The following is a 14,601-nucleotide window of genomic DNA, read 5'->3' on the forward strand; positions in this document are numbered from 1 at the left end:
ATTTACTGAGCAGAAACAAGGAGAAGGCAATTGAGAGCTTTCGTCTTGTCACATTCCTGTAGTAATCTAAAATCAATACCAAATGTCATAGAGTCTCAATAGTATCTTAAGAGCCAGCAGTCTGCAGTAAAAATGAAACAACATGTCTTACAAAGAAAAAAAGCACATAAGATTGTTCTTATACATTTATACCATCTCTTTTTATGTAGGTGTATTCACGCTTAAGTGATCAGAATTCACACGTAAGAACTGTATTACACACTATGTTATGTAACAACTTTTGTCATTTCAAGTTAGCTTTAGCTTCTGAGCTAGCTACTTAAAACCTCTGTTGTAGTGCAAGTCATCTAAACCTCAGTTAACATACATAGTTTTTTGTTGCAGTTTTTAATTCTGTGGGTAAATAACTAGCTTTCTTGAATGCATCTGTAGCACATTTAAATATTGGCCAGATAAAGCATAGAAAAAGCATAGCTTTTTGTAATGAGATTCACTTTGAGGGGAAAAACGCTTTTCTCAGAGAGTACTAAGGCACTGAACAGGTTGCCCAGAGAAGTTGTGGATGCTCCATCCGTGGAAGTGTTCAAGATCAGGTTGGATGGGGCTCTGAGAAATGGGATCTAGTGGATGGCATCCCTGCCTATGGCAGGGGGGGTTGGAACTCAGATCATCTTTAAGGTCCCTACAGACCTAAGCCTTTCTATGAGTCTGTGAAAAATTGGAGAATTGATGAAATGCATAGTAATACCCTCATTATTTTAAGAAGGAGCATTAGGAAGCAAGGTAGAAGTAGCACTTTGTTTCAAATAGTTTTCTGGGGCTAAATCAGCTGACTAGATGGTTCAGTTGCTTTTAAATAAAATACTAAATTATCCCTAGTTCTCAGGTTGAGGTTACACATTGAATATCATCATGTGTAAGTTGTGATTTTAAGAAGCATGGTCAGAATGGTTCTCATTCTGCCTAAAATAATTGTTTCAAACAGTTTCTAAGTTGTTGTGTTTGTCTCATGTAGGTCATGGTCCACTGTCAACAACAGCCTTTGCTTTAGTAAGCAGAAGGTGTTTACCATACATGAAGAAATAATCAGCAGTCTGAACATAGCCAGCATTACTGAGGCACCTAACCTGTGCCTGTAGAAGGGTAATAGAAGTAGTACTGTGCAACAGTAAATGCACTGTGGTTCCAGAAGGGGTTCTTCCATCAGCTTGCTGAACGTATTTAACAGTATTTTCCTTAAGAAATTCTGTGACATAAAAACCACAGCTGAAGGTTAGTTTATAATCAGTGTTTTTTAACTCACAGGTGGTTTGCAGCTAAGACATAAATTAAAATTTAAGACCAACTTTCCCTGGATTCATCACTTGTTTGTGGAGTGCTTTCTTTTCAAGAGCCCAGCTTTTTATCAGTCCTACTGTTATGGCTGCACAGGTCCTGAAGTATCTGCAGCCCTCCCGTTTTTCATTGTAACTCAGTCCCTTTTGTAGAGTCAGTAAACACTGACTTAAAACTTAAACATAAGAAAGATGGCATAATGGCAGATTTAACTACAGTTTTTGGATCTGCTCCCTAGCTGTGGGTCCACTGAACTGTGGAGCCTGTGATACCTATTGTCCAGGTCTGTGGTTAGCCAGAGTTGAGTAGGAATGAATACCTTTCTCAAAAATCATGTTGCAAGACCCAGAAGAAAGTGTCCTGTCTCTGACATTGCAATACAGGAGAGCACAAACTAACAAACTGAAACAGTTGGCTCTTTATATAAATAACCATGAATTCCCCTATTTTACCAGAGCAGACAAAACAAACACATTTTTACACAAATCTCTGCCTGTCTTTCCCCTTCCTATGCCTCCCTTGCAGGGTCAGACATCTCTCCAGTTTTGCTCTCTTCTCCAGCTGCTTTCAGTGTCTCTCAGCACTTACTAATCCTATGCGGTATTTCATGACTAAGGAGATATCACCTCTGAAGTTTGTCTGTGGCCCTAGCATCCCCCAGTTCTTCTCAGCACTATCCCAAGTCACAGTTGTGCCCCGTATTTCCCCTTTATGCCCATCTCTTGGTTCCCTCCCCCTATCCTGCCAAGTTATGCTTTGTTCCCCTTTGGAGGGCAGCAACCAATATAAGAGGGAAGGCAGGTCACCTGCCTTTCTGTTGTCCTCTCCTTTCCTGTTTCTTTTTTGCAGAGAAGATAACTCTGGTGGCCATCTGCCAGATGCACACCCAGCTGCTGTCACTCCTCCACAGAACAGAGGGGAAGATAAGGTGCAAAAGCTCAAGGGTCAGGATAAAGTTAGGGAGATCACTTACCAATTACCTTTACAGGCAAATAGGACTCAGCACAGGGAAAAGTAATTTATTGCTAATTTAAGGTAGATTAGGATGGTGAGAGCCACCATCTTCAACCCCCTTTTCCAGGACTTTATTCCTTGATTCCCAGCTCTTCTTCCTCCTCCATCCCAGGGCGATGAGGACTGGGGGCAGTGTTGAGTCCATAATCGTTCCTCTCTGCTGCTCTTCCTCCTCACACTGTTCCCTTGCTCCACTGTAGATAGTAGTTCCCATCAGGACAGTCTCCTCCAGGGACCACCCCTTATGAAGACCCTTTTGCCCTCCATCTCCTTACATGTTTGGTACCTGTAGAGCTGTTCCACATGATCCCAGAACTGTTAGTATTGGAAGGGACTTGTGGAGATCAACCAGTCCAAAGTATTGGAAGGGACTTGTGGAGATCAACCAGTCCAACACTCCTGACAACCCATGGTCACCTAGAGCAGGTTACACAGGTACACATCCAGGTGGGCTTTGAATGTCTCCAGGGAGGGAGGCTCCACAATCTTCCCATTCAGCCTGTTCCTGTGCTCTGACACCCTCAATGTAAAGTATTTCTCACACTTTTTTTCCTCGCTCCTCTCTTAGCTAGTTGTTTTGCCTTTCCTAAACCGGTTTTCCCTGAGACACCCCACTGTCTGCAGGGCTCAGCTGTGCCCAGCAGTGGGTCTGGGAACTGTGTCCAGAACGGGGCAGCTCTGGCTGCTCCTCATGCAAGTCCCTGCAGCTGTCACTGCCAGCACCTGGGCGCTTACTCCCTCGCCACGCAGAATTCTGTAAGCTGTGGACAGGTAAAACAATCCTGCAATTCCTGATCTTCAGATATTTGTAAGATCTGAAACTAGGTGACTTTTTAAAAAAAATTTATTAGCGCTGCTGACTCTGGTTACCTGAACGTTGGTCACCTGTGTGAGGTTGTGCGTAGCTGGGAGTGAAGATCCTTCATAGGCTGATAATGGTGTTGAATTGTGTCAGAAATCACAATGACTGAGGTTTTAGGTGCCCAGATTTTAGCTGAGTGGAGTGACACAGGGTCCATCCTGAAACCTCATGATGAACACTCAGAATCAGAGATTGCTCCTGAAATTTTGCTGTCAGTTGTATTCTTGAGTGTTCTGTGTTGTACAAAGCAGATGTAACCCTTTCCCTTCACTTTCTGAAGTGAACTTTCAGGCAGCTGAAGTTACTTGAGGGTAAACTGGGTTTTTGTTGGATGTGGTACGTGCAGTGATATTTCAGTACTGCTGAGTGCATTGGTGTAGCCTTTCAGAATTCACAGACCTGCATGCCCCTGGAAGTGCTCACATCCAGCTGTGGCACCACTGGGTGGCTTTGCCCACCAATCAGCTGATTTGGGAAGCTCAGCACAAGCAGTGCTCTCCAGCCAGAGCAGGCAGATGTGTTATGTGCCCTGATGTTGTTCTGGGACAAGATTAATTTCAGCACACTCATATTAATCCATTATATGTCTCTTTCCAGCACAAATGGACCCCCGAGGCCTATCTCCCAGACAAATTAAAAGTGACAGTGATGATGACGACCTGCCAAATGTGACCTTAGATAGCGTTAATGAAACTGGATCTACAGCGCTCTCCATAGCCAGAGCAGTACAAGAGTAAGTATCACATTGCCAGACAAGATGAGTGTTGCTGAGATGTTCCCAGGCTGACGGAGGCACTGGTGCTGCAGGGGTGTCCTCCCCCCAGCATACCTGCCAGCATGTTTTCCATGGAGCTTTATTCCCTTTTGGAAGAGATGACTGTATCTCTTGTCTCTCTCGTGCTCTTTTCCTTTCTTCCTCTCTGCCCTTGTTATTAGGTTGAGTTTCAAATTGGAATTTTTTCTTAATAGACTTGGAAAGCTTGCAGTGGTTTTATATCCTCTCCAAAGAGAGACCAGGTTAGATTACTACTCAAAAAACATGTATTTTTTCCTTGACTGAAAGCAGCATCAGGAACTGGATCCCAGTTGCTGTCAGATAGGAAGTAGCAACATTTCTCCTGAAGGACAGTGTCATTGGAAGGAAATTACTGAGGGGGTTCGAACAGTTTTCCCATTGCTTTTATTTTTCTGTGTACTTTTGCAAACTGGGTGGACAAATTCTTAATTTAGTTCCTGCACTGCTTGTTTGAAAAGAAAGAAACAGTTTGTCATGAACATTAGCAATTCTGTAGATGCATGAGGTTGTTCAGTCACTGTAGCAGCTGGAAGGGAACCAACTGTGAGGTAAATAAGTATTAATATCCCAATTTTATAGGTGAGGAAAATGAGGTTATGCGTAAAGGTCACCCTGTAGATCTGAAGCAAAGCTGGAAATAGAACTAGAGCCTCCAGGCACTGAAGCCTGTGCTAGACCCACAAAACACATTACTTTATCTGAGAGGTTCCAAGTATGGGCATTCTGGACATTAGTAAATAAAAATGGGTATAATAAAGGCCATTAGACATTCCTATTGTATAATTATTATAGATGCATTTTAAATGTCTTAATATGATAACTGAAAGCATTTTGCTTTGTTTTCCTGGACGTCAAGAGCTAAAAGAGCTGACATTTCTAAGCCATGTCTGGGGAGGGACTGCCTTTGGGTTTTTTGGGGCTTTTTTTTTTTTTTCATTTTTACCAGACATGTACTACTTCATTTTCCAGCCAAGCACCATAACTGTGAACCTCAAACCAATATTCTCCTTAAGCAGAGAGAGAGGTGTTTGTGGGCAAGGCAAGACAAGGTGTTGGTTCTGTGATTAGCAGGCTCCCCTTTCTAACAGTGATAAAGGAGGGGAAGGTTTCTTCACCAGTGAAGGCTACTGCTTGATAGACAGGTTCCATATGTATTTTCAATTTCCTAGTCACAACACCAGGCACTGGAGTGCTAAGTATTTTTTCACAATTTATAGCACACATAGTGAGCCAGAAAAATAAAACAACACATCATGATTTTGCACTGTCTAATTACTGAAAAAAGGAAATATGGAGCACTAGCAAATAATTTTAATATATAACTGGCAGGCAGATACTGTTCTCTGATGGATATCACTTGAATACTTAAAGAATTGGTCAAACCATGGGAAGCTTTTTTAGCTTTTGTACGATGCGTTCTACAGTTTGCAAAAGCAAATACATTGAGTATTACTTGACTGGCTCTGGAGCTTAAGAATTAAATTAAGAAATTTAATAATATAACATCAACTTGTTACAGGTCTTATTTAAACAGTAATCTGTTAGTTTATTTCAAAAGCTCCATTAGGAAAACCTAATTTGACTGTGATCTGCAATTTGTCATCTTTGCTTCATTCTCGGTCACAGACACCACACATTGAGCTTCTGAGTTGAAAAGGAATGTTGGCACTTCATGCCGACCGCACTCAATCTATTTCTTACTTGGTCTGCAATATTGTGCCCTACAGACAGGCTCTATTTTGATTTTAGGCATCTAATATATACCTTAATATTCAATGTTTAGCAAAAGAGTCCACTGAAAAAGCAGCTCTCATTCTACATAGCCTTGTTGCAGAGAGAAAAGTGCCTCTGAAGCCTTCCAAAGGGAGCTCCTGTGTGTTCAGTTTCAGCATCTAAACTTAGCAGACAGGAATTTCCTCTGAGGACACGGAAAGGCACCTACTGTTCTGCTGAATAACCAGGCAGCATAGGGACATGCATAAAAAGACTTCTTCAGCAGTCAGTAAAGCGTAGGTCAAAGCTTAGTGCTTGAGGGAGGCAGGCTGGCCCTCAAGTCTGGACAACTGTCCCACAGTGTTCTTTTCTGAGTGAGCTTGTAAGTGCTTTCTGGTGAATAATTGCCCAGAAAATAACTTGTTGCAAAGAGTGGCTGAGAAGTACACCACGGTAGCATCCTTTACTTCAGTACCAATTGGTGTTGTACAGTCTTGTCGTTGTTAAACACAAACCAGTTTGTAGGTGCTTGGTAGCAGGTGCGAGACAACAGCTGACCTTTTGCTGCTTGCTTTTCAGACATGTACTCTATAAAAGCAGTAAGGGGCTAAAGGGCTTCAGACTCTGGGGATTTCAGTATCTGGTGGTGGGCATTTGCTTTGGGTTGATCCTGTACAGCCTCTCACACAGGGGCTGTGAGGAATTGCCTCAGTGCCTTGCCTCCTGCCTTTCCCTGTGTGCTGTCTGTCAGGCTCAGGATTCATTTTGCCTGTGTGGGTACCTGCATCCGAGCCAGTTACCTCACCCCCTGCATACGGGCCGGGTAGCGCTTGGCACCTTCAGGCAGCAATCCCTGTGCCCTATCCGAGCTGTCTAATTTAGGGACAGAGAGAGGCTCCAGCCTGTGAGCTCCCGTTCCTCCCCATCGCCCACGGGCAGTGCAGACAGCTGCCTGGGACACACGTCAGCGCTGCAGATCCGCCGTGCGAGGGGCGGCCACGGCAAGCCACAGCGCCTGACTGCGGAGCCACTGTGCCAGGAGCTGGGAGCGACACGATCATTCTGAGTGCTCCCGCATCCTCCCTGGCATCTCAGCCTGACAGCTTTTAACCACAGAGAAATCAGCTCTTCTCCAGTTTTTGGGGAGAAACTGTTGTTTTAGTACAGTTGTTTTTAAGCTTGTTGTTCTGGAAATGATGCTTACCTAGCTGGGTCACAGAACAGTTTGGAATGCCTGTTTGAAAGCTTTGCTTTTCATGTCCTCTTAAACTGGATGGTATCCACCTATTTTGCTGCTTTGTTTCAGGTCCACTGTAATTCTTACAGAAACAAAATACTTAGGAATAAAAACTGTGACAATGAAACACTAAGAGCCACGTGTTTGGCATTGGTTCTTATTTACACAAACAGAATGTTATTTACTTGCATATTTGTGAAGTGACCAAGTATGACTGTTTTTTCTCAGGGAAATTGCCTTCTTGCTGCAAGCTTTGTGTTGGCTGAGCTTCCAGACGTCTTTCTCAGTAGTTCTTTTGGAATGAGTTCATAGTTCTCCTTCAGTTCAACAAACCAAATCAATAATGTAAAGTTATAGATACATAAAGTCATTATTTCAAGTAGGATACTCTGGTGAAATTTCTTCCTGTGACAGTGCTGCCTTATAGAAGTTGCTATGCCTTAAAATATATGGACTAAGAATAATTTATTAATCTCAGATAATATGCTCTGGCTGATAATAAATATTGCAGCATTATGTAGATTTCAATGGGCTTTGCATTGTAAGCAGCATTTTATCCTTTTTGTGGTGTGTTTTACAAACTCACTTTGACACGTAACATCTAACAGAGCAGATATGGCTCTATATGCCTGACACCACTGATGCTTATTACACAGCAAGGATAGCATCATATATTCAGAGGCAAATCTCAGATACACTCCAGAAATCTTTATGAAGCCAGGGGAGGAGAAGGCATTAGTCAACCCCTAGAAGACCAGTAAATCTTATAGGGTCCCTCACAGAGGCAACATGCTGTTCAGCCTGGCAACCTTTCCATCCCTAGGCAGAACTGATGCAGGATGGCCTCAGGAGCCATGTCCATGGTACATAGTAATGCAAACCCTGAACAGAGCATTCATCTCCTTATTTATTTCCTGCACGCTTGTGAGGTAAAGTGCATTCTTTTACAGCATGCAGCTCTCCATCCCTGAATATGCATACCTTTAGATCTCCTATTTGCAGAAGCTGAGGGCACAAACAGTAGAGGCAGAGGGTGACTTTTAGCATGAGCTTTTGACTAGTATATTGGTAAAAATCTAAAGATGCAGAAATTCCTCTCTCTAGACTTTTTTTCTCCTTAGGTGTTGTAAGTGGAGGAAACTCCTTTGATGGAACCATTTTTTCTTTCAGATGTCAAAGAAAAGAGGAACTGTGCATATAAATTGATGATGCTTCAGATAGTGTATTGTTTTCCTGGAGTAAGGGAGAGAGAGAAATTTCAGGGAGGAAATCCTGTCTACTTGTAGTTATAGCTGCAGTTAATTCACAGAGATGGGATTTGTCATTTGTATGTGACTGTTCTGACCTTTAACATTAATTCCTCTCTGCGCTGAGCTGGGTGCCTCCGAGTGCTTGTATGAAAATGAGATTAGGGACCCAACCCCTGTTCTCTTTGGCTACTTTATGTGATTGATACATTGCTGCTAATGTGATCATCTTACTTTATTTGTAAATTCTCTGGCATCTATTACTGCAATACAGTAGGAGTTAGTTTTGGATACTGCACTAGGAAAAAAGAAACACAACAGAGAGACAGCATAGCCACCATAACAATGAACTCTCTTTAATTAGTACATGCTTTTCAAATATGATTTTTTTTCCTAGATCTTTTTTTTTTTCTCCCTCCTCTTTTTCAGTGTAAATCAACTTCTCTGATATATTTTTATTTCTTCTGAAGTTTGTATCTTTGTTTCCATCAGCCATTCGTTTTCTACACTGGTATAGTTTGTTTTCCTGCTTTGGTTGCAGTCATTACTAATGTTGTGCCATTCATTACAGGGAACTTTCACCTCATTTTTTTCTTGCCCTTGCAGAAAAAATACTTTGTCCCAAGTCCCAAGAAACGTAAGTGAGGGTGTTTCAGCAGTGCTTGTGTGAACTTTGCTTCCCTCTTCCCTGGTACATCTGCCCACCGTGAACAAATGCTCATTTTAAAACTGGCACGCAATTGAATGGTGATTTTACAGATGGAGAATTGGCTAGTGCTCATCCAGAATTCCTCAATAAAGGATTTTTTTTTTCACTGGAGAACACTAATTGGTTTGAAGTGAAATTGTGGGAATATATCAATTTCAATTTTACTTGTCTCATGAAGAATACACAAGTCTGGGATGCATTTTTCCATGGCAGCAAGACTTTAGAGCAGAAGGTTGCATAGTTGCTGCAATTGGAGGGAGATTGGACCACACACTGAGGAAGATCTGTCTGTGGGCCTCTGACCTCCCCACAGGCTGTAACATGATGAGGCTTCTCCTTGCTTCCTCCAGAGTTGTTCTACAAACTGAACTGAATTGTTAAAAACATTGAGAAGCATTTGTGCAGATATGTAAGCAGAAGACAGTGGTGACAGAGCCCTGTAAAGCATCTGTGTTATGGTTGGTGCCCCCACTGAGTCATTATTGCAGGGATGTTTCTCTTGTTTTATTTTTTGTCAGCAGTCTCAAGTAAGTATCCTGTTGCAGAACAGAATAGGTTTCTGCAGTGAAAAGTGTTGCTGGGTTGGATGCTGGCTACTGACCCAGGGGCCCTCCTGAGCTGGCAGAGTGTGCTGTGTCTCAGCTACCTTAGGCAACCTCTGGGCAGTGCTGGTTTGTCTGATTTGGACATAACCTTAAAACAAAGTTCATCTCTCACAGTGCAAGCTATCCGAAAGCTAGGCTCATGTATTTTGGATTTCTTTAGTGGAGAGATATTTCTAGGTTCAATCATCTTACCAGTTATGATCATAACCTTTCAAAAGGTATCTGTCTTCCCTAGCAGCTGTAAAGAAGCCTGGACAAGTGGTTTGGGGAGAGTGATAAAACTTTACATTGCTGCAGTTCTATACGAGGACACCCCATCTATGTTATTCTCCAAGGCCATGCTGGAAGTCTGTGACTTGAGAAGCTGACCTAATACATCTGAATTTGACCTGTGGCAGCTACTTAGAGTTGTGATTTCTCCTACCTACGTGCACTCCCTACAAGAAGTTCAGACAGATTGTTGAAGAAATACTGACTTCTTCTACGGTGTATTTATGTGGCATTTTATAAAGTTGTGTCTAGCAAAATCTGAATTATCAGAAAGATCTGTTTGTATATAAAAATGAATTGGCCTATAGCCCTTATTAAGGACTTCAAGAGCTTGAAAGACCTATATACCTTTAGGAATTGCTCTTTAGGCAGTAAGTATGAAGCTGGGGTTCAATAAACCCACACTATTCTAAAAAGGTTTTTTTAAATATGTGATTTTTTTTATATGTGATTTTAAATGTGTGATATTTGATAGAAGAAAAATTCAGTAACTTGACAGTTGGGCAGTAAAATCAAAGGATGTCATCCTGTGCATGCAGTAGGATTTTTTGGTGTGCATATTTTCTGCTACATGTCCCAAGGCCTTTTGCCAAGTTAACAAGATTCCTGATCAGCCAATGATCATTAGAAACAAGGGCTAGGTGAATGGCAGCTGTAAATCAAAACCAGCTTCTACAGGGAAAATAACATCACTCTCTGCTTTGAAAGGGCTGTATTGCTTAAACAGAAGTGTATCAGGAGATAGGGGTGTTGTCAAAATGTTCCGTGAAGAAAGCTGATTCAAAAATAAGAGTGCTTTTACCTTGGTCTACACAAAAATCATATCTTCCTGACTCCTCTGTAAGACTAAATTTCCATGACTTATTAGTAGGTCATTCTAGAGCTTTTACCACACCATTGCTAGGAGTAATATTTTCCTTTTGAGAGAAATATTTAAATTAATTACATCATGAGCTTGAAGAACTAAGGAATCCTGGTTCTGTTGAAGTCCAAAAAGGACTGTTTCTGTTTGCCATTAACTTTGTTTGATCTAATGATTAGTCCTGAAACTAAGAGAAGTCTGGATGCTTAAACAAAGAAAAGTAACTCAACTCTTGGGCTATTTGGGATACCATTATCTTGCACTGAAAGAGTTTCTTGTAACATGTATTGGTTCATTCCTTCTGTATATCTCTTTCACTTCCTTTATCTGTTACACAGAAACTTTCAAAGATCTTGTTTCCCAGCTTCAGTTTAGTGTCTGTATTGAATTCACATATAAATGTCTTCTTAAACAGAAGTTAAATTTGTTAATTAATTTAAATTTTAGTCTGAGAAGTGGCGATCATTTCAAGGTAATTGTCAAACTTAGACATGGCTGGAATTCAACATTTCTAAATATGTTTACATAAACATGCTTTGGAATAAAATGCCATGAAACAATAGGATGTGATTATCATTCATACAGCATTTTTTGTCTTTGGAACACTTTGCAAACATTAACTAATTAAATTGTACCGGTCCCCTGTGTGTTCAAATATTATAATTATCCACAGGTTAGTGACTTGCTTAAGGCCATGCAGCAAAGCAGAGAATGACTTGGGATCAGGTACATCAGCCTCTTATTCCTGTGCTTAATCCACATTCACTCTGTTGCTCCAGAGTGAAGCTCAAGTCATTAGTTGTTAGATATGTGAAATGCATTGTATGGACAGTGAGGCAGGCATTCTGTAATTGCTTGAAGAACACGACACCAAGGAATGAATTATAAATAACATTATGAATTACTGCTACCCAGTTAGCAGTTTGTACACCTGTTTGGCATCTCCTTCCCCAGTGATTCGTTATTCAGCTTTTTATGTCTTTTCTTTCTAAATCAGCACAGAAAGCAGAGGCAGAGCCGTGTGCCCTAGGAAATTTAGAGCTATAACTAATACTTTTAGGTGTGGATTGGATAGCAGAACACTACCAGGAAAAGCCACAATAGAACTACCTCGGTGAACTGCTACTTTGACTTACTGATAAGAAAAAGAAAGAGCATTGTCCTCTGCTGTCACTTGAGCCAAAATTACTTCTTGTAATTATCTAGATTAGATAAGTTTTTCTCTTTCCTTTTCCATAAGGCAGTTCCTGTGATTTTGTGACAGACATACATGCAGCACAATTAAATCTTAATAGCAGTGCTTACACTGATTTATGGAAATATTGTCCTGAGAGTTTAGGTCAATGCATGCGAAAACACAAAAGTTGTGCAGGTCACGGGTATGTAAACTGCATTTAAATGAGGGAACTATTAAAAGGGGAACTCTGTTTGGCAAGGCATAACTGAATGAGCATGTAAATACAGGGATGATAAAAAAAAAAATTAACCTACTATTTTTTTTTTCCTGCCGTTTTCCTTTCTCCTGCATAATGGGAAAAGATTGTGGTAGGTTTTCCTGTCTGTTAGCTCAGTCCTTTTTGACTAGTAATGATTTCACCACAACCTCATTTCTCATAGCAAATTTTTTTTAGGCTGGAGATTAAAGAGGAGTGAATGGAAGTTCTTGGATGATGGATATGAAGAGAGTTTTTTTGTGTTGAGCCTGTGTGCCAGGGAGGTGTCACTGTCCATGTGTATGTGACTTAGAACATGAGCATTATTATTTTTAATATATCTCAGAAAGGATACTTGGACCTTACAGCCACCACACATATGAAATTACTCTAGTCAAAATAAAGGAATTGGAGGCTAAAACAAGAGGTAAAGTAGCACAATGGCTGATATTACAGCATCTAATCCCAAAGTAATGACAGTCACAGGTTTCAGAGTCAAACTCTGTACCTCCGTCATTAGAGCAGTGACAAAAGATGTGTCAAGCATGAAGTTCTGGGTCATGTTTTTCTTTATTTATCCTTGTGAGATGTACTGAGTTGCCACAGGATAAAGTAGTGCAAGGAAATATGAAAGCTGAGGCAGGCAGAAAATAAGAAGGAGACCGGGATGGATCAGAGCAGGCACCAGCAGCCAGAGCTCTCGTCTATCCTGTGTTGCTAGCTCAGGGGGGCATGGAGCAGGCTGGCAGGCACTGAGTCCAGAGGCTGCCCTAGAAAGTGCTCAGCCTACAGCAGATACAGGATCTGCTGCTGGCTGAAAAGCCCAGCATTGCAAACAGAGCCTGAAAAATAAATTAACCTGGGAATGACCAGAAGCTGACATCAGGCAGTAAAAGAAATACTTGGTTTATGTACTCATTAAAAGTCAGCAGTCCCAGTCCTGTCAAAATATGTCTCCCAATTATTTGCATGAAAAGTACAATATTTAGCATGGTGCTGGGATAATGCATGATAAATTGGGGACACACAATGCTGTCAGATAGATATATAAGACACCATGATATTTCTCTTAGGAACTGATGAGTACTGCTGTTTCTGTAATCAGTTGCTTGTCAGGGCCAAAGAGTCAAACCATTGATGTATAAATCCACAGGAGGAACTATAATAATGACCAAAATCTCAGCCATAAAAGTTTCAAAAGCACAATAACAGGGTAATGTTGTATAATAAATTGTTCGCTGAAAATTATTTACCAAGCTGAACAGGTTGATTCCTTTTTCACTCAATTTTTCCACTTCAGAACTGCTTGCTGTCTATATCACCACATAATTTCTGAGATCCTTTGCCATTCCTTAAGCATAGTCAGGATAATAGATGTGGTTTTCCTTTGGCTTGAGAGGAACTACAAGTACATGTAATTCTGTAACAGGTACATTCTTGCGAATATAGTGTGCGACACAGAGGTTGCACTATCCCCAAATGCTTGCAACACATGAAGTACTGCAGGTACTCAGGTACTCAGGACCACTATGAGCCAAAATTTGATCGAGACAAAATGCAGATTTTCTGCCTTTGGGAGAGGTCTGGTGGAGGTGTTGTCAGGTTCTGAAATAGGTGATTGGCTCCAGCAGTGCAGTAGAGCACCTGCACAAGGCATTAACACTCCCACAGTATAGTCAACAAAGAGTTAAAGGCTTTGAAGTTCAATGGGCAGAGCAGTCAGCTTCCTAGAGCTGTCTCCACTTACATCCTGGCTAGGTATTCGGCTGTGAGTTGTCTCTGCTCTCTTTTGGAGCTTGGTCTTCTGAACTGTAGTACTCCATTAAAGTAGTTTGGGGAAAAAAAAGGAGCAGTTCACATTCCCAACTTTCCGTTGTGGAAATGAAGAGGTCAAGCTGTGAGCTTACCTATTTCTGCCTGTTGTAATGCCCAGAGCGTGCTGTCCTCGTCCCATCTGCCATCTCTGTGTAAAAATGTGACAGCCAGCAGTAGTGCCCACCTGTGGCATAAAAGCCTGGTGGTCAGAGCACTAACTCAGGAAGCCAGATAACCTACATTTGTATGCAAAAGACACCCAGGAGTGGTCCTTTTCCTCTTCTTTATTCTACACCTGTGTTTTGGATTGGGAAGTGACTGTTACAGATCCTTTTTGTGCTGATTATGTGTTCTGAGATGTGTTTAAGCCATTTTCATAGCACAGATAAGTTTCAAGTTCCAGAGGCAAGGGTTAGGTATTTCTCTCCATGGTTTCTGGGTTGTAGAGGAGGATGGGTGGGAGGCCACAGCCCCTTGGCTTTCAGGCCAAACAGAGAGAAGCATAGAAAGTTTTAGGTGTCGGTGAGATTGGTTGGATGATGCCTGAGTGTCTTTTGCTTCAGTGCCTGGATACTGTAGGTTCTAAACAGAGTTCTAGTTGTCTGCTAAATCTTCTACTGTTAAAAGTTCAGCATGCAAATACGTAACCTCAACAACTGTATTTTGGTCTGCCCTGTTGCTTAATTGTTAAAAAGGGAACTTT

At 41.4% G+C, this 14,601-nt stretch overlaps 1 protein-coding gene across 16 annotated transcripts in view; it reads left to right on the plus strand.

The window, feature by feature from the left end:
• The window catches only part of KLF12 (KLF transcription factor 12), a 303,507-nt gene that overhangs the window by 162,974 nt on the left and 125,932 nt on the right, over positions 1-14,601 (plus strand). For all 16 annotated transcript variants that reach the window (XM_086881064.1, XM_086881071.1, XM_086881067.1 and 13 more), the window contains one exon: positions 3,809-3,944. In XM_086881064.1, the coding sequence (XP_086737190.1) occupies positions 3,809-3,944 (136 nt within the window). The remainder of the gene's footprint in view (positions 1-3,808; positions 3,945-14,601) is intronic.

This window comes from Cyanistes caeruleus, chromosome 3 (genome assembly GCF_971803275.1).
Source record: "Cyanistes caeruleus chromosome 3, bCyaCae1.hap1.1, whole genome shotgun sequence".
Classification (NCBI taxonomy): Eukaryota; Metazoa; Chordata; class Aves; order Passeriformes; family Paridae; genus Cyanistes; species Cyanistes caeruleus.